Source organism: Taudactylus pleione, unplaced genomic scaffold (assembly GCF_031769625.1).
Source record: "Taudactylus pleione unplaced genomic scaffold, aTauple2 ptg000333l, whole genome shotgun sequence".
Lineage (NCBI taxonomy): Eukaryota > Metazoa > Chordata > Amphibia > Anura > Myobatrachidae > Taudactylus > Taudactylus pleione.
Window position 1 is genome coordinate 10,184,836 of NW_028284734.1, and position 18,130 is coordinate 10,202,965.

At 48.5% G+C, this 18,130-nt stretch overlaps 2 protein-coding genes across 3 annotated transcripts in view; one reads left to right on the forward strand and one right to left on the reverse strand.

Moving 5' to 3' along the window:
• The window catches only part of DHFR (dihydrofolate reductase), an 82,503-nt gene extending 69,599 nt beyond the window's left edge, over nucleotides 1-12,904 (reverse strand). Inside the window, exons 1-2 of the mRNA XM_088443711.1 lie at nucleotides 12,670-12,904; nucleotides 8,802-8,851 (exon numbers count right to left, since the gene is read on the reverse strand). Of these exons, the coding sequence (XP_088299837.1) occupies nucleotides 8,802-8,851; nucleotides 12,670-12,761 (142 nt within the window). The 5' untranslated portion in view covers nucleotides 12,762-12,904. The remainder of the gene's footprint in view (nucleotides 1-8,801; nucleotides 8,852-12,669) is intronic.
• A 180-nt stretch (nucleotides 12,905-13,084) lies between these two features.
• MSH3 (mutS homolog 3) overlaps nucleotides 13,085-18,130 on the forward strand; it is a 324,355-nt gene continuing 319,309 nt past the window's right edge. Inside the window, exon 1 of one of the 2 annotated variants that reach the window (XM_088443712.1) lies at nucleotides 13,085-13,225. In XM_088443712.1, the coding sequence (XP_088299838.1) occupies nucleotides 13,124-13,225 (102 nt within the window). In that variant the 5' untranslated portion in view covers nucleotides 13,085-13,123. Of the gene's footprint in view, nucleotides 13,282-18,130 lie in introns of both variants that reach the window. The other variant, XM_088443713.1, reaches the window with a different exon arrangement.

Sequence of the window (18,130 nt, forward strand, 5' to 3'; positions counted from 1 at the left end):
CGGACAGAGCATCCACCAGAGACGCCCCTTCGTCTCTTGTGTGAGACCCGTACACCGGCAACTTGTTGTTGTGCCGGGACGCCATGAGGTCGATTTCTGGAAGACCCCACCTGTCCACCAGTAGTTGAAAAACGTCCGGGTGCAGGGACCATTCCCCTGGATGAACGTCCTGGCGACTTAGAAAGTCCGCCTCCCAATTTAGCACTCCCGGGATGAAGACCGCTGATATGGCCGGAAGATTGCGCTCCGCCCAAACCAGGATCCGAGAGACCTCTACGAGAGCCGCCCGACTGCGAGTTCCTCCTTGCCTGTTTATGTAGGCCACGGTGGTAGCATTGTCCGACTGGACCTGCACCGGGTGACCCTGGAGAAACCGCTGTGCCTGCAGGAGAGCATTGAAGACCGCACGGAGTTCCAAGATATTTATTGGAAGCTCCGCTTCTGTCGGTGTCCACCTGCCCTGGAACAAGTGTGGACCCGAAACTGCTCCCCAGCCCCGAAGACTGGCGTCCGTTGTCAACAGGACCCAATTTGGAACCCAGAACGGACGTCCCTTGTTGAGGTGGGTCGTCTTTAACCACCACGCAAGGGACAGGCGAACCTCCGGGGTGAGCACAATCGTCTGGAACTTCAGAGACTGAGGCAGCCCGTTCCACTTGGACAGGATCAGGTGCTGCAGAGGTCTAGAGTGAAACTGGGCGTATTCCACCATGTCGAACACCAACACCATGGAGCCCAGTAACCTCATCGCCGAGTGTAAGGACACCCGGCGGCTGTGCAGACAACTGCGCACCCTTGACTGTAAAGCAGAGATCTTGTCCTCCGTCACGAAGATCCTTTGCTGTCCCGAGTCCAATAAGGCTCCAAGATGCAGAATCCTCCGAGACGGGATTAGAGTGGACTTCTGCCAGTTGACTAGCCAGCCGTGCCGTTGCAGCAGTGCAATGGTCAGGTCCAAGTGGTGTAACAGGAGCTCTGGAGATCCTGCCACCAATAACAGGTCGTCCAAGTACGGCAACATGCGGACTCCTTGCAGCCGCAGAGAAGCCGCCATGACCGCCATAGCGTCCTGTATGTCCAATGACACCATGTAGTCCCCAGGTTCCAGCGCCAGAATGATGGATCGTAGGGTCTCCATCCGAAACTTCGGGACCCGCAAAGACTTGTTGAGTGCTTTGAGGTTGAGAATCGGACGATATGACCCATTGGGTTTCTGTACCAAAAATAGATTTGAATAGAAACCCTGGCCCCTCTGGGAGAATGGAACAGGCACTATAACTCCAGCCTGGAGCATAGTGTGCAATACCTTCCGCAGCTCCGTAGCCTTGTTCCGGTCTGATGGTAGACCCGTGGTGAAGAATCGAGCCGGGGCTCTGTGCCGGAAGGAGAGGGCGTACCCGTGAGAGACCACCTCCAGAACCCAAGTGTCTGTCGTAGTGAACGACCAACACCGGGAGAACTGCAGCAGGCGGCCTCCCACCCTGGGATCCCCCAAGGGGAGACCCGGACCGTCAGGCCGCAGGCTTGTCATCTGGCTTGGGGGCCGGACGTCTGGTACTCCATGCCTGTTTCCGGGGCTTGACCGATTTCTTAGGGCCAGCCTGTCGAGGAAACGACTGTGGTTTGGGCCTGCCCTGGGCCCTAGATGACCGAAAGGACGATGGTCCAGAACCAGAAGGAGCAGCGGCCGACGGGAGACAAGCAGATTTGGCTGCCGCCAGCGTGGCCACAATCTTATCCAGATCCGGACCGAAGAGAACTTCTCCGGTAAACGGCAACGCTTCCAGACCTTTCTTGGATCTGCGTCCGCCTTCCAGGATCGCAGCCACAAGGTGCGACGAGCAGCTACCGCTGCTGAAGAAATTCTAAACACCAGAGTACTAATGTCTAGAGCCGCCTCGTTGATGTAGGTGGCCGAATCACGGAGATTGCCAATCAACTCCGCTTGTTCGGCCGGACAGTCGGATTCAAAAGAAGCCTCTAATGAATCCGCCCAGCGCTCCATCGCTCTGGCAACCCAGCAAATGGCCATAGCCGGCCGTGCTGCCCCCCCTGCAAGGGAATAAGCGGACTTCAGGCAGATTTCTACCTTGCGGTCCGTAGCATCCTTAAGGGAGGACATGGATGGCATCGGCAATGTGGCACTACGGACAAGACGGGTCACGTGAGAATCCACCTGTGGAGGGGATTCACACTTAGCAAAATAATTATCCGCGAACGGATAAGCCACCGCCAGGCGTCTCTGCGGCTGGTATCTTTTGCCAGGTTGTTTCCACGCCTCCTCTAAATGGTCCACCAACTGACCCGAAAGAGGAAAGACTGTGGCATCGCCCTTCACATCTTTGAAAAAGGCATACTTAGATTTAGCCGCTGGGGGAACTTCGTCCTCAATCACCAAGGCTGTGCGGACCGCCCGAATAAGTCCAGGAATATATACTTTGGACTTAGCATCAGCGTCCTTAGTATGGAAAGGTTCCTGATCGTAAGGATCCAGAATCTCCCCATCATCAGACGTCCCTTCGTCATCCTCATAAGGAGCGGACAGAGACGCCACCGGCCTTTTATGAGGCCGCATCACAGACTCCCCTTGCAACACATCCGACAAGTGCTGTAAAGAACTCGTCAGGGAGTTAACCCACGCTGGCTCCTGAGAACCCGGGAGCGGGGAAATAGGGAGACTGTGGGGTACCACCAATTGTCGTGGGAACCCCTGCATGGGTGACGACACCACAGACTGCTGGGACAAACCCATCGGAGTAAACGCGGGCTGCGGAGCTAACTGGCCCACTAAAGCTGTTAACGCCTGAGCGAAACAAGCCCAGGGCGGCTCCTGTACCGGTGCTGTAACCGTAATAGGCCGCGCCATGGACAAACACTGCCGGCAAAGGCCCTCCGCGCTACCCTCCCCCTCCGCTAACGGTACTTTGCACGTGGTACACTGTAGCCGGAGGGGAAAATCACTTTCAGACATGATGGCACCACGTATGTGACCTCTCTCACCAATTAAGTATTAAATAGGCGAGAGACCACCCTGCAGCACCGCACCGCAAGGGCTTTAGCAGAAAGAACAGGGACAGTAATAAAGCTGACAGTTTAGAGAAGAATAGTTACAGGCAGCGCTAGCACAGTCACATACAATGCAGAGAAATAACAATTCCTGCACTAACAGCGCTGATCACTCAACTACACAGACACAGGGCCTGGTAGGACACAGCGCTGCATACACAGACCTGAGCCACAGCGGAGGAGAGGTATGCGGGGGGACCCAGACCACGATGCTTCCTTCCAGACTTCCAGCAGCGTTCACCATGCGTTGCAGAGAAGATGGCCGCCGAGGAGCAGAGAGAAGCTGGCCTGGGGGAGGAGCGCTGACACAGGACCAGTCAGCACAGTGCAGAGAGGGCTGTGTGCAGCGGGGGAGGCGCCGGCTGTGAGACAGGGAAGGCGCGCTCCCCTGGCATGCATTTAACCCCTGGGACGCCGCAGCGCTACCGCTCTGCTGCGGTCCGCTGTCCCAGGGGGTAGTGGAAGCGCAGGTTGGTCGCCTGGCTCCACGCTGCAGCCAGTCCCCAGGGAGCCCCCTGCCTGGGGACTTAGGACCATGTGATCAGCGGGGACCCACCGCGGGACCCCGCTGCTTACCTCTGTCCCCCTTGAATCCGGCCATGGTCCGGAGCATCTGGGGTCACCGCTAGCTGTGACCCCAGACGCCCACCAGCATCCCCGGATCAGTACCGGCGTTCTGGTACCGGCGGGGTGTAGGGAAGACAGCATGGACGTCAGGACTGACTGTCCATGCTGTTCATCCAGATGTGCAGCCACAGCTGCATGAAGAAAAAGCTTCAGGGGCTCTTCTAGCCCCCACTCCAACAGGTGCACCCGACTCCGGCCGGGCACCAAACTAAACTGGGGTGCCTTGGCCCGGGGTATAGGAGGGGGACCTAGTGCATCCTGGGAGGCTGAAAGCTTAACTCTTTGGTGCCCTGCGACTGACGTCACACCTATACCCCAAGGTATCCTGTGGATACCCTATGGACCCTGAAGTAGAAAAAACTTTTTCACCAAAAGGCAGGTATTGAAAAGCTTTCTTAGATCGCGTATCTGCCTTCCAGGACCTTAACCAAAGGGTTCTGTGAGCCACAACCGAAGTTGCCGATACTCTAGAAGCCAGGAGTCCTGCATCAATAGCCGCTTCTCCCACATAAGCAGCCACTTCATACATTTGGGAGAAATAGGACAGTTGTTCTCTGGTATCCTGTGGCATACTGTCTTCCAGAGCTTTCGTCCATGGCTTTGGCTACCCAGGCTATGGCCACAGCTGGCCAAGTAAAAGCTCCAGATTATGGGAAAACAGATAGAAAACTTGAAACATGTTTAAAATCAATCTGTAACATCCATGAGGATGCAGATAGAATAGGTAATGTAGAGCTCCTGATCAATCAGGTCACATGAGCATCTACATCTGGAGAGACTTCCCACTTTGTACCCCTTTTCACCTGGTGAATGTATTGAGATGTTAACTTCCTTGAAGCATGGAAACGTCTATGAATGTATTGAGATGTTAACTTCCTTGAAGCATGGAAACGTCTATCAGGAGTGTTCCATGCTTTAGCAATGAGGCCCGTAAACTGCTTAGATTGAGGAAAGTAATCCTTTACCACTTTGACGCCTAAAGACCGGAGTCTTAGTATAGAGGAAGAGGAGGTTCCGCCTAGATCTAAGGATGAATCTAACCGCTCTTACCAAAGAGGGGACATCCACAGAGGATTGGTGGTCTTCCCCAGCCGAGAGAGACCCGAAAGAGGAACCATGTGCATCATCATCTGATGTGTTAGAATCCGCAGGCTGCGCCTGATGGGATACTCTCTTATGCCTATGCTTAACGGTAGCTGGTCTATTTGTTTGCATCACTTGCTGAGCAGCGGTAGATAGTTGAACCATACTCTGATTTGAGTGAGCATAGGCATCCATCCAAAAATTGGAGAGGTAGCTGTTTATAACAGGTAGCACACAAACTATCCTGTATGAAATCCTGAGCCGACAGGCCTACTGAACAGGATTTACATGAAACCAGAACAGGAGCCTCAACCTCCTGTTTATCCTTAACCTTTGACATATCAATGTATAAAAGGTACAAGGTGCCAATCTTCACAAGTACCAGTATTTGTGAAGTACAGAGAAAACCCCACAGACCCTGTACAGAGGGATGAGAAACACAGCGATAGTTATAACAGTCAGAAATAAAAGGCAGTATCAAACAGCAGCTAGCAAAAGTCACATACAATACATATGCAATTAAGGGCCGTATTCAATTTGAGGCGTTAAGTCCGGATTTGCAGTAATTTACCGCCGATGACGTCATTATTGCCTGTTTTAGTTTTCCTCCGCATTCAATTTGAAAGACTTTCACGCCTAGGCGTTAAGTCAATGCAATGTAATAGGCGGTAAAGTAACGCCTATGAATGGCAGGCGTTAAAAAGTGCAGAATTGGGGTTTTGGGGTGCAACATTTCGAGAACCCCCCGTGCAGCCTTCAGACAGTCCCCCAAAAGGTAATCTGTCAAAAAACAAAAAATTAAGGGTACCCCAAAATTAACTTTGAAAAAGGGGGCGAAAAAAAAAGTTGGGGTACAAACTTAAAAAATAGCAAACTTTACTCTGGGGGTGTCCAAGTAGTCCCCAAGTGTTTTTTTGATTGCAGGTGTTTGCGTCAGGTCGGTTTTTCACAATTTTTTTAAGTCACTTTAGCAACTTTAAAATATGCTGAACACCATTTTCGAGTACCCCAAATTTGATGGACATACTTGTTTTGCCCTATGAAAAAAAAAACAAAAAACAAAAAAAACACTTCTAAATGCTCTTCTGCATCACCTTATTCAAAGCGCATTTATGCACCTGCCGCGGCTATTAGAAACCCGGACTTCCTTCAGTAGTTAAAAATGGGGGTAGCCATAGTAATCCCCCATGTCTACACATCTTTAGGGGGGTCCCTAGAATATTTCCCGAAAATTCCTGTTATTTTTAACCTGTAAAAATAAAGTATTAAAAATTTGCAAAAAAAATAAATAAATTACATAAGGTTCCCCCCCCCCCCCCCCCCCCCCAAAAGCCAAACCAGCCCCAGGCTTGCCAGCCAGTGGTGGTTTCTAAAAATACAGGGAACAAAATGTGTAGGGTTGCACCGTAATTTAGAAACCAGCACCAGGCTGCAGGGACTAGTGCTGGTTTTAAATATAGGGGGCAAAAAAAACGTGGGGTACCCCCTATATTTAAGACCAGAACCAGACCCAATCACCAGGGCTCCAGGTCCAAAGCATTACACCCCAAGTCGGTCAGCGCAAGCCGGTGATCTCGGGGGAATCGGGGACCCCCCAAAAAAGGGTCCCCCCTCTCCCGAGCACCACAGGCTTATGCTGAAGCCTGGGGCTCATCCCCATACACCTGGAGCGGTGGGTATGGGGGTAATAGGAGCCAAATAATGTAACACTATTGTACTTTACAGTGGAACTACAAGTGCCAGCATGCCTGCCATTTTGCACTTGTGGAACTACAAGTGCCAGCAGACATGCAGCACCTGTAATTTCACTGTAAAATAAATAGTTAAAAGACAAAACACACACACCGTGACTGTATAACTTTATTACACACACCTACCCATTCACACATACTTACCTATACCAGATGAATCTGTCCCCTTCTCGAGTAGGATATCCCAAAAACATGGCCCTGGAAATAAAAAAAACATACTCCTATATCCTGGCGCTGGTCTCCGCAGTAATCCACGTACTTGGCAAAAAAAAAAACTACACGATCCACGAACTAGCTATGAGTATGTGTGTTGCCACATACTCATAGCTACCGAATGCCAGCTGCCGGCACATCCACAGAGCTGGCAGTCCCGAGAGCCAATCAGCGGCTGCGCTGACTGTAGAGCGGCCGCTGGTTGGTTCCAGGTACTGACAGTTCCCAAGTGGTGTGACTCGCCCACGTGGGAACTGTCAGTGCGCGCGATTCCTTGTAAACGAGGAATCGCCTTAGCAGACATCTCCATGCATCTGATTGCAGTCTGGGCCTTCAGCGTTGCTGACAAGCTCTGCTGTAACCCTCCAAAATCACCAGAGAAGTTATTGGTGTTGCAGCACAGGCGGAGGTAGAAGGAGTCGCCGTGCATGCGTCTTCTAGGACGCTCAGCACTTCTAACCCAGTAAAAATAGAAAAATAAAACTAGAAAATTAAAGCTTTGGACTGCCTAAGCAGTCCCCTGTTCAAAAAGTTTGTCTGAATCATGCTGAGCACCAAACAAAGAGCTGAATGCCTGTGGCTGGGGGCGGGGTATATATGGAGGAGGACCAGTGCATTCTGGGAGCTAAAGCTTTGACTATTTGGTGCCTGGATCACTCGAACCACATAACCCCCCCCCCCGCCCCAATATAATTCCTGTGGACCCTATGGAACCTAAAGAAGAAATCACCGATTTATCAGCCTTTTCATTTCTGTCACATTGCTGCAGCTCCCCCATTGGATATCACGGGGACTGTGCAGGAATGGTATTTACATAGAAGGAGTTATGTGCCTTCTTACCTCTAGAAATAGAGAAAAGCAGGAAAGAGACGATCCCTCCCCGCTTTTCTCTGCTGCCTGTCTTCTCTGTTTCTCTGGCAGTTCCCGCTGCCCTAGTGGGCAACCCTCTTCTCTGCTCCATCCGGCAGCTTCGCCGGAGGTGGGCGGGGGCAGTGAGGGGTGGAGTATGCAAACAGCGAAAGCAAAGATCTTTCGCAAATGCCAAAGATGTTTGAACTCTCAGCATGGGCTGTCCGAGCACTAACTATATTGTGCTTTGTTTTTGAAAATAACCCCTAAAGCAGTCCATATACTGAAAGATAATTATTCACAGTCTGAAAATAGGCCGGATCATTTGATTATCATACCTGTCTGATCCTCCTGCCATTCAGCTGACTCCAAGCTGTGCATAGTGATCACATCCCTTCAACTTGAATTGTATGAAGATGTAACAATTATCAGCCTGTTGCTCCTGCCCTTACCAGTCTGCCTGGTCACCTGCACTAATTTTGCAGTCTACGACCTGGTCAAAACTTTCCCCTCAGGAATGTCACACTTTGAGTACAATTAAGGTGTAATTGGATTATTACTTCCAAACCATATAATGACAATTTTTGAAATACAGGTTGAGTCTCCCATATCCAAATATTCTGAAATACGGAATATTCCGAAATACGGATTTTTTTTTTAGCATGACAGATGATGAATCCTTTGATTTTTGATGGTTGAATGTACACAAACTTTGTCTAAGGCACAAATTATTAAAAATATTGTATAAAATTACCTTCAGGCTGTGTGTATAAGGTGGGTATGATACATAAATGAATTTCATGTATGTACACAAACTTTGTTTGAGCCACAAAAATATTGAAAATATTGTATAAAATTAGCTGCAGGCTGTGTGTATAAGATGTATATAAAACGTAAATGCATTTTATGTGTATATTGGGGTCCCATTCCCAAGATATTTCATTATGATATGCAATTATTCCAAAATACGGAATATTCCGATATCCAAAATACCCCTGGTCCCAAGCTTTTTGGATATGGGAGTCTCAACCTGTACAAGAGTCTACTGCGCTGCTTACATTATTGGCATATATCTAGTATATTATATGAAGGGTCTGTCCTACTCTTCATAGTTATATCTACATTTATTTTGTCTACCTTGTAAGGTTCCCATTTTATGTATTTTCTGTTATTCCAAATTGTTACACTGAGCCACTGACAACCAGTCATTACCTGCAATTGTAGAGGTCATAGTCAGTCTCTGAAAGTGTTTAAATTCATTTCTAAAACAAAATCAAAAGAAAGAACAAAATAATTTCAGTAACATCTATCCATGAAGGTTTCATCAATACTTGATCAAGTATTGTAAACAGTAAATAATATGCCAAGTTATGTTTTTTATTTATTTATATACTTAAGAGAATTGAATAGCTGTCACTGTGCATATATATACAAGGGCAGATTGAGAAGTAATGAGAGTGCCTCTGTTTTTTGTCCCATAAGTACACTATGCTGGTTATTGTGAAGCTCATACAACGATAAGTCTGAACCTGTGGTTGGACTGCCATAGTCTTCTTTGTTTGGTCATGGCGTATGTTTCATCATGGCGGATGAGGAAGACGTGTCTGAGAGATGTGTGATTGAATTTTGTGTTAAACTTGGAAAAAGCGGAAATGAAACTCATGAAATGTTATGGCAGAAACAATTAGCCGTGCTGTAGTAGTTTGGTGATGGAAGCACTTCACAGAGGGCAATATGCAAGTGACTGCCAAAGCACGTTCTGGGGGACCATCCACCGAGTTTACAGATGTCATCATTGCCAAAGCTGCAGAGATGATGCAAAATGACAGAAGGTTAACATTACGCAAACTTTCGGCTTCACTTGGCATCTCATTCGAATGGGTTCAGCATATTGTGACAAAGGAACTTTAAATGCATCGCGTGTGCTAGGTGGGTACCAAGAAATCTCACAGAAGAGCAGATGCGACAACTAGTTGAATAGTGCAAGAACTCCGTTCAAATGTCGGAGAGGATACCCGATTTTCTGACATCGATTGTCACATGTGACATATCGTTGATTCGTAATTATGATTCGGATCCAAACATTCCAGTGTATGGAAACATGCAAAATCACCTCCGCAAAAAAAATTCTGTGCGATTCCTTTGGCGTGTAAAGTCATGCTTCTGCTGATCTTTGATGTGCACGGTATGATCCTACAGCACTGGGTTCCCCGTGGACAGACAATTAATGGTGACTACTATGCAAACATCCTGAAAAACCATTTGCGTGGAGCCATGAGGAAGAAAATACCACATTTGCTGAAGAAACAGTGATTTTTGCTCCAAGACAATGCCCGGCCAACATGTTGCGGCTGTTGCATTGGCAGCACTGAGTAAAATTAATGGGACAGCACTGGGATAACCCTCCATATAACCCTGACTTAGCGCCCTGTGATTTCTGGGCATTCCCAACCCTGAAAAAACAACTGCGCGGAAATAAGTTCTCAACAGATGCTGAAGTGAAAAATGTCACAGCTGCAGCTCGAAAAAGTGATGTCACAAAACAGTCTACTGCACGGCTGAATCGTTATGGAAAAGCTATAAAAAATTTATTGAATGTGAAGGACGCTACTTTGAAAAAGAAAAATGTTCAGATCCTGTGGAGTCATCTGATTCTGAATAAAAAAAATCAGTCTCATTACTTTTCAATCAGCCCTCGTACACATATGTAAGCCTGTAGTATTAATTATGTTTGTTACAGGCAAATTTTTGGACTTTGAACAGCACTGTAATATGCACTTTGATATGTTAGGATAATGAGCTGTATGCACTAGTAGAGCACCAGCTGTTAGGCACACCTATACAGCATGTTTATTAGAGCTGGTATCTTTATGAAATATAGAGATGTCCATCAGAAGGCTAACCATCAGTTCTAAGGACAATCCAGGCAACACTGCTGCAGAGGTTCTGGCAACAGGGTGCCCTTACAGGTACCCTGCTAGCCAGATGCAGGAGCTGTGGGCGGTGCCACCCTCAGAGGATTGCGCTCTGTGCGGCTGCACCGCTCACACAACTCTAGTTATTGCCCTGACGTCAGGGTACAAATACTGAAGGGGATCTATCCACTACAGTTTCCAAACTTGGTCCTCAAGGCACCATAACAGTCCAGGTTTTAAGGCTATGATTGTGCATAGATGGTATAATCAAACTGACTGAGGTACTAATTTACTCACCTGTACTTAAGGATGGATATCCTGAAAACCTGGATTGATAGGGTGACTTGAGGACAGAGTTTGGGCACCACTGCTCTATAGGGTTGGCTATTGAAGGCTTAACCATTGATGACATGAAACCATCTCTGGTTTCACCCATCAATGGACATCCCTGCTGCTATTCACCAGACTAATCAGGGGAAGAGGCAAGACTTTGCATGTCAAGACACACCAGGCAGACTGTTAGCCATTGATAGCAGAGAACCATCAGATCTCCACCATCAATGGCAAAGCCATCAACCATCAATGGTTGTTAACCATTGATAGCCATGCCTCATGTATTATGTAGTCATTCTTCAGAATATGGGGTCCACTATCCTTAAACTCATAATATAACCAGTCGGAATAAGGATCAAAAACACCCTGTGCCAGCTTGCTCTTCAGTGCCTGTAATTATCTCGCGCAGAGGGGGCAGGGCCAGCAGCACCAATAGATACAGCACTGAATGGAGAGTCCTGACGATGTACTGATCAGCTCCTGTCTGGAGTGTCTAAAGGCAGACCCTCCAACATGACCCGTTCCATTAGGTACAAAATACTCTACCCCTGGACTTCCCACCTAATGTATGATTGCTGCCACCTGTGGTGAAATACCTCTCTCATCACAATTACCTAGTTCAACACAGGTGACAGCAATCACAAATTAGATGGGAACTGCAGGAGCAGAGCATTTTGTACCTAATGGAACCGGTCAGGTTGGAGGGTATGTAAAGGACGCTCCAGTGGTGCTGCAGCAGTGGTCCTGGCTGCGGCACCCTGGAAGAAAGTGCCATGGGGTGGCACCGGTGCAGAGCCAATGCGTAAGCACTGGTCGCCCACCCATAGTTACAGCACTAAAAATGTTTTTATATATATATATATATATATATCAAAAGATTAGTATACCCACTGGTCTTAACTTTAGCCTATGTTGAAAAACATGTACATAAACATGCAGCACTATCACTCGAGCTATGTAAAGTATAATGGGGAAGATGTATGAAGCCCAGAAACGGTATCAGCGCACGTTAAGTGAGCTGATACCGTTTCTCCCCGATGTATGATCGGGGGTCTGGGCGGTAAATGACAGGGGCGCTATCTTGTAGATAGCAGCGCCGACAGCCTGGGTTATGTACGAACGGTCAGATCGTCTGACCGTTCGGCCGGCTGTAGCTGTCGTTATCGACAGCTACAGCCTGGCGTTAGCCTATACCCACAGCAGGGACAGCGCTGTCCCTGCTGTGGCAGCTACCGGCTCCAGGGCTGCACGCGGGGATCTCGCGATACTTGCGAGATCCCGCGCATGCTCATTGGAGCCGGCCAGGCCTGACACACATCGCATCAGCACTAGGCTGATGCGATGTGATCTGTAGCGGGTAGCGCCGGAGGGGGGAGTTAACGCTCCCCCTCTCCGGCCGGTGAAATGTTCACACATCTCACCGGTAGTGCTTCCTGCTTCGCCTCGGTAAAGAGGCGAAGCAGGAAGCGTTATAGCGGCACTTAACGTGTCACTATAATACATCTACCCCAATATGTGTAATATGATAAAAGCCTACAATTTATAGCAGTAATCACAACTCCCTACCCTCCAACATGACCCATTACACCAGGTACACATTGCTCTGCTCCTGGGCTTCCCACCGAATGTATGATTGCAGACACCTGTGTTGAACTAGGTAGTTTATGAGAAGGGTGTTTCACCACAGGTGGCTGCAATCATACATTAGGTGGGAAGAACAGGAGCAGAGCATTTTGTACCTGGTGGAACGGGTCATGTCGGATAGCGAGAGATTACGCTATAATAAGTGTGCTATAAGGGAGTACAGTGCAGCAACAATGGCAAAACTATACCTGAGCGAGGGCCACGGCAGAGTGCCATCCCTACCGATGCCTTGGCCGGGGGGGCACACCGCCACTATGGAGTTCAGCAGCAGTTTCCTCATAGCCGCGGGGAGAAATAAATCTGACTGTAACGCTGACACACTGTATGTACTATGCCGGTCACAGGCTCAGCCGGGTACACACACTACACAGAGTGACGCAGATACCGAGAGGCGGGGCTTAGCACGGGGGCGGCAATCATTTGCCAGTCTGTGGGCTAAGATTTCCCGCCACAGGGAAGAGCCCGCCCTGCTGTTGACGCGTTAACACCCATAACCCGGTTTAGGCCGCCCATGTGTCAGCGGCTAACCAATCAGCGCTGCCTAGCACGAAGGTGGGCGTGGCTAAGGTGGTGCGTGGCCTGGAGTGGCTGTGCTCAGTCAATGCTGCCTCTGCTCTGACTGCTGTGCTGTGTTCCGTGGACATGCGGCGGCACAGAGCAGGCCTTGGCCCGGCATCTGCCTCCTCACAGCCCACCATCAGTCACTTCTTCCGGCAGCAGTCAGCACCAAGCCGCCCCCCTCAGGTCAGGAGGGTGGGGGAAAAACCTAGTGACAGACAACGAAAGGGACACACATGCCTGTAATGCGCTTATTGCTACTGTCACATGCACTGAGTGTACTACATACTATACATAGGTTTCTCTCAAATTCGGAGGTATATTTACTGAAGTGGAGGTTTTGCCCATAGCAACCAATCAGATTCTAAACATTTAACTAGCACAAGAAGTGAATAAATAGCATCTGGTTGCTATGGGCAAAATCTCCACTTCTAAAAACACGTTGGTAAATATACCCCTCAGGACCCAAAGCAAGTCACGTTATCCAGATCACACAGCAGATGCGCAGGTGTATACGTTACACAAGGGCACAGTTTAAAAGAGCCACCAGTGACTGCAACTTATTTCACTTGTGATTCTGGGGGGTCTATTTACTAAGCAGTGTTGGGAGACAGTGAAAAGTGATAAGGTGCCAGCCAATCAGCTCCCAACTGTCATTTTTTAAACACAGCTGGGTATATTTACTAAGGTGCAGGTTTTTAGAAGTGGTTTTGTTGGCCATAGCAACCAATCAAATTCTACTTAACATTTATCTAGCACCTTCTAGAAGGTAATAGCTAGAATCTGGTTGCTATGGGCAACAAAATCACTTCTAAAAACCTGCACCTTAGTAAATATACCCCAGCCTGTGAGATGGCAGTTAGGAGCTGATTGGCTGGTACCTTATCACTTTTCACTCTGTCTCCTAACACTGCTTGATAAATAGACCCCTCGGTGAGGAGACCTGGAATACAAGCACTGTTGAGGTCCTGAGGGCCAAGTTTGAGATCCTGTGGTTTACACTATACTGTGTGCACTGATAAGCAGAAGCACCTCATTGCCTGGACACCTTTCTTATTAGATTTACCTAGTTTTATTGCTGTTGGTGTGTTTTCAGTTTGTATTGTGTAGGTTTATTTTTCTTATAATCAACAATAATTGCTCAAGGAATAACACAAAGGGTGTTGCTTCTCGCCATCATTGTGACTCATGGCCAGTTGCAACTATAACGATGGGGTGCATTCCTAGTGATGTTTGTGCACAGGAAACTGTACAAGAGAAAAGCAAAAATGCTCATCGCTTGTTACTCTGCTGCTGCCCGTTCTTGTACATGCCCCCCAAATGGCACCATAACCATGTCTGTGGGCACCGGAGACTAGCTGACTGAAGCAATAGAAGTGTAAATGCATGGCACCTGGGACAAAGTCATGGGAATATACCCATGACTTGTCCCAGGTGCAGTGCATTTACAGTGCTCAGGGTGGCAAGAGAGTATTAACCTGAGTATATACTAGACGATATGTCATCAAATCCTGTGGATCAGAGCGGAATATCGGGTACATTGCCTACTGTGTACCCATGACGTGCACTCCCATGGGTTGCTAGCGACATCACCCATCGGCCCTACTGTAGATTCGACGGGGGATGTCGCTAACGATGCCATGCTGCAGCATGACCTGTATCTCACCCAATCGGACCCGGCATCAGTAAGTGTGTATGCACTTGCCGGATCCCGTCGCTGGCAATGATGTTCTGGGTGCACATCGCTAAGTGTGCACTCACCATTAATCCATTCTTCCTGGGGAATACAATGCCAGACTACATTAGATGTTCTGTAGATATTGCGACATCCTATATCTCACCTAGCACACCGTATCATGATAGTCTTAAATGTTATTTGGATTTCTGCATAATAGGAAAACTTTTCCAGTGATTTTCACTACTGTTCCTTGCTCTAGATGTATTTACAAATATGGAGCAAAACATACTCTTCTGACGTGATGTTGCATTAAAAGGTGTGCAGAAATGTTGACTCCTTGTTAAAGCCTTATATCAAATAAACTAAATATTTCTTCAGGGTCCACAGGATCTACCTTGGGGTATGCAGTTGGAGTGATCCATTGCACCAAGCAGCTTACAGCTTTGAAGCTCCCAGCATGCACAGGTCCTCCTCCCTATATACCCCAGCCACAGACATTCAGTTTTTTTGTTTGGTGCGCGGCAAGTATCCAGACGCACCGTTTTAGCAGCGGGACTGCCTAGACAGTCCCAGGCTTTTTCTTTTTTGATTTACCTTAGTTTTTTGAACTTCTGAGTTTAGCGGTATTAGGCGCCGAATATGATGCATTAACTGCAACTCCTACCGATGCCGCAACGCCAGTACCGCTATAAGCCCTGGGGATTTCGGCGGGTCTTGGCCTGGCTCAGCTAGTGGCATCGCTGGGGTCCGGACTGCGATCGGCTTCACGGAGATGGCAGGTAAGATGATTCCTCGTGTGGGGAATCGTGCACGAAGCAGTCCAGGCCTCCGGTGTAGGAGACGCATCGGAGGCAGCTGCGGGTGAACGTATCGTGTAACGTGTCCTCACTAAGGTGGCTGGGGCCATATCGTCTGTCGCCAGGGACGGGTAGTAGACACAGTAGAGCGCACTAGGAGCGTCTACTACTGTGAGGCCAGCGTATCCGTGCCGTCATAATCGCAGCTTAGGGGAAACAGGCGCTCCCCCCCCCCCCCCAAACCCAGAAGCAGCTTCCGGTTGAGGATTCCAGCGTCTGGTTTGCTACTTCTGACCACCTCATGTGTGAGACGCTCACAGTCCACCATGGGTGCGCTGCTGAAAGCTGTTGGTCTCAGAGGTTAGGTCTGTCTTCCTGTATAACCCTCTACCTTGGGTCAGGAATATAGCACTCTATATCATACCAATACCTCTGAGGGGGCTGGTTAGTTGATTCAGACTCCATTTGCATTAGCATTTCATTATATTTATGCATTGTATGTGACTGATGCTAGCTGCAGTATTTATATTGCTTTTTGTTTTCAAACTGTCAACTATATCTATCACTGTGTATCTCCTCATCCATCTGAAGGTGTGTGGGGTTTTTCATTTAAAGTCACATTGCATTTATACTCTATACCTTATACCTGTTACACATTGCCATGTCTAAAGGTAAAGGAGAGAAGGATGAGCTTCCTGTGCTGAAATCCTGTAAATCCTGTTTTGCAGGCCTGTCTGAGCAGGATTTTGTGCAAGATGGGTTGTCTGTTGTAAACAATCACCTTTTCTATCTTGTACACCTGCATCAGCACAAGAACCACTCTGGGTGGCCTCTTGGTCTCAGGTGTTGTCGCATTTGGTGGACAGGGCTGTAAGGTCGCGTGCTCCTGCCACGATATTGCCTCCTGCCATGGGGTACCCACAGCATTTGCATCCTTCTATGTATATGTCCCCCATGAATCCCTGTTAGTTTGATTCTTCTGCTCACTCTAGTCAGAGTATGCTGCCGTCTATAAGCCACTCAGCAGGTGGTGCAGGCGAATAGACCAGTGGCAGTAAAGCAAGGGTAGCGTTCCCGCTAGGCTGTTTTAGCGGGGCACGGCTGGAGGGCAAAAAGCACCCTGCCCTCACAGCCTGCGGGTGCCGCATCTATTCTCCCTTTCTGCAACGCTTGGGGGCTGCCCGGCATGTCCGTAAGCGCCGGGCACGCCCCCAAGTATGACGAAAAGGGGACGCGTCTTATAGACACACCCCCTTTTCATGACCACGCCCCCTTTTCGGGCGCGCGCGCAAGGTTGCCCTCTCTAGCTCTGGCGCCCTGCCTGCCGCCGGAGCTAGAGTGAACACTACAAGGGCATAAAAGAGTTTTTCTTCAGACGTTGCCTCAGGATTCTGACCTCCTCACACTCTGATACTCAGAGTTCGGGGTCTTATTCAGTGGAAGAAGACCATCAGTCCTCTGTGGGTGTCCGCTCTTTAGTGAGAGCGGTTAGATCTGTCCTCAGTATAGAGGAAGAGTAGGTTCTGCCGAAATCTAAGACTCCGGTCTTTAGGCGTCAGAAGGTGGCTAAAGATTATTTTCCTCAGTCTGAACTGACTAATCTGATGTCTGAAGCATGGTGTACTCCAAATAAGCATTTTCATGTTACAAGGAATTTAACCTCTCGATACCATTTGGACTTGGTGAGTGTAACAAATGGGAAGTTACTCCATCAGTAGATGCTCATGTAGAGCTCTTGATCAATCTAGTTACATTACCCATTCCTTCAGGAGGCTACAGATAGAAAACTTGATAACGATTTAAAATCAGTGTTTTCATTATCTGGAGCTATTACCAGACCAGCTATGGAAGAATGGATGAAGGCTCTGGAGGATAGCATGTCAAATACTACCAGAGAACAGCTGTCTCATCTCAGGCAGATGCAAGAAGCAGCTATGTATATCGGGGAAGCGGTCATTGATGCAGGTATCTTGGTTTCTAGGATATCGGCAACTTCAGTTGCTGCTCGAAGAACCCTTCGGCTAAAAACCTGGAAGGTGGATACAGGGTCCAAGAAGGCCCAGGAGTCTTTGCCTTTTGTTGGGAAGGTACTGTTTGGACCAGAGCTGGATGACATAGTGTCTTCGCTGGCGACATCTAAATCTGCGGGGTTGCCATCTACGACTACCCCTAAGTATAGGCAGTCGTCAGCTCGGTCCGTTCGCCCACAGAGTAGGTCAAAGAGACAATCTTCCTCTAGATGAAATAATTCTCACAGGAAACCGCAGACCAGGAAATCCTAGTCAACCAGACGTCCTGCTTCCAAGCTGGATGATAAGCCCACTGCCTGAGGAGGCGGGCCTCCACTGGGGGGTCTCAGGGTGGGAGGCAGACTTCTACAGTTTTCTCATGCCTGGCATCAGGCTACTACGGATGCCTGGGTTCGAGAGGTGGTCTCTTATGGTTATGCCATCACGTTTCTGAGGCATCCTCCTCAGAGGTTTGTTGGTACAACCCTTCCGGTAGACCCGGTCAGATCTTTGGTGTTTCGGGAGGCTATTGTGATGCAACAGAGAAGGGGTTATTATTCAGATTTGTTTTTGATTCAGAAACCAAATGGGTCACATTGCCCTATCC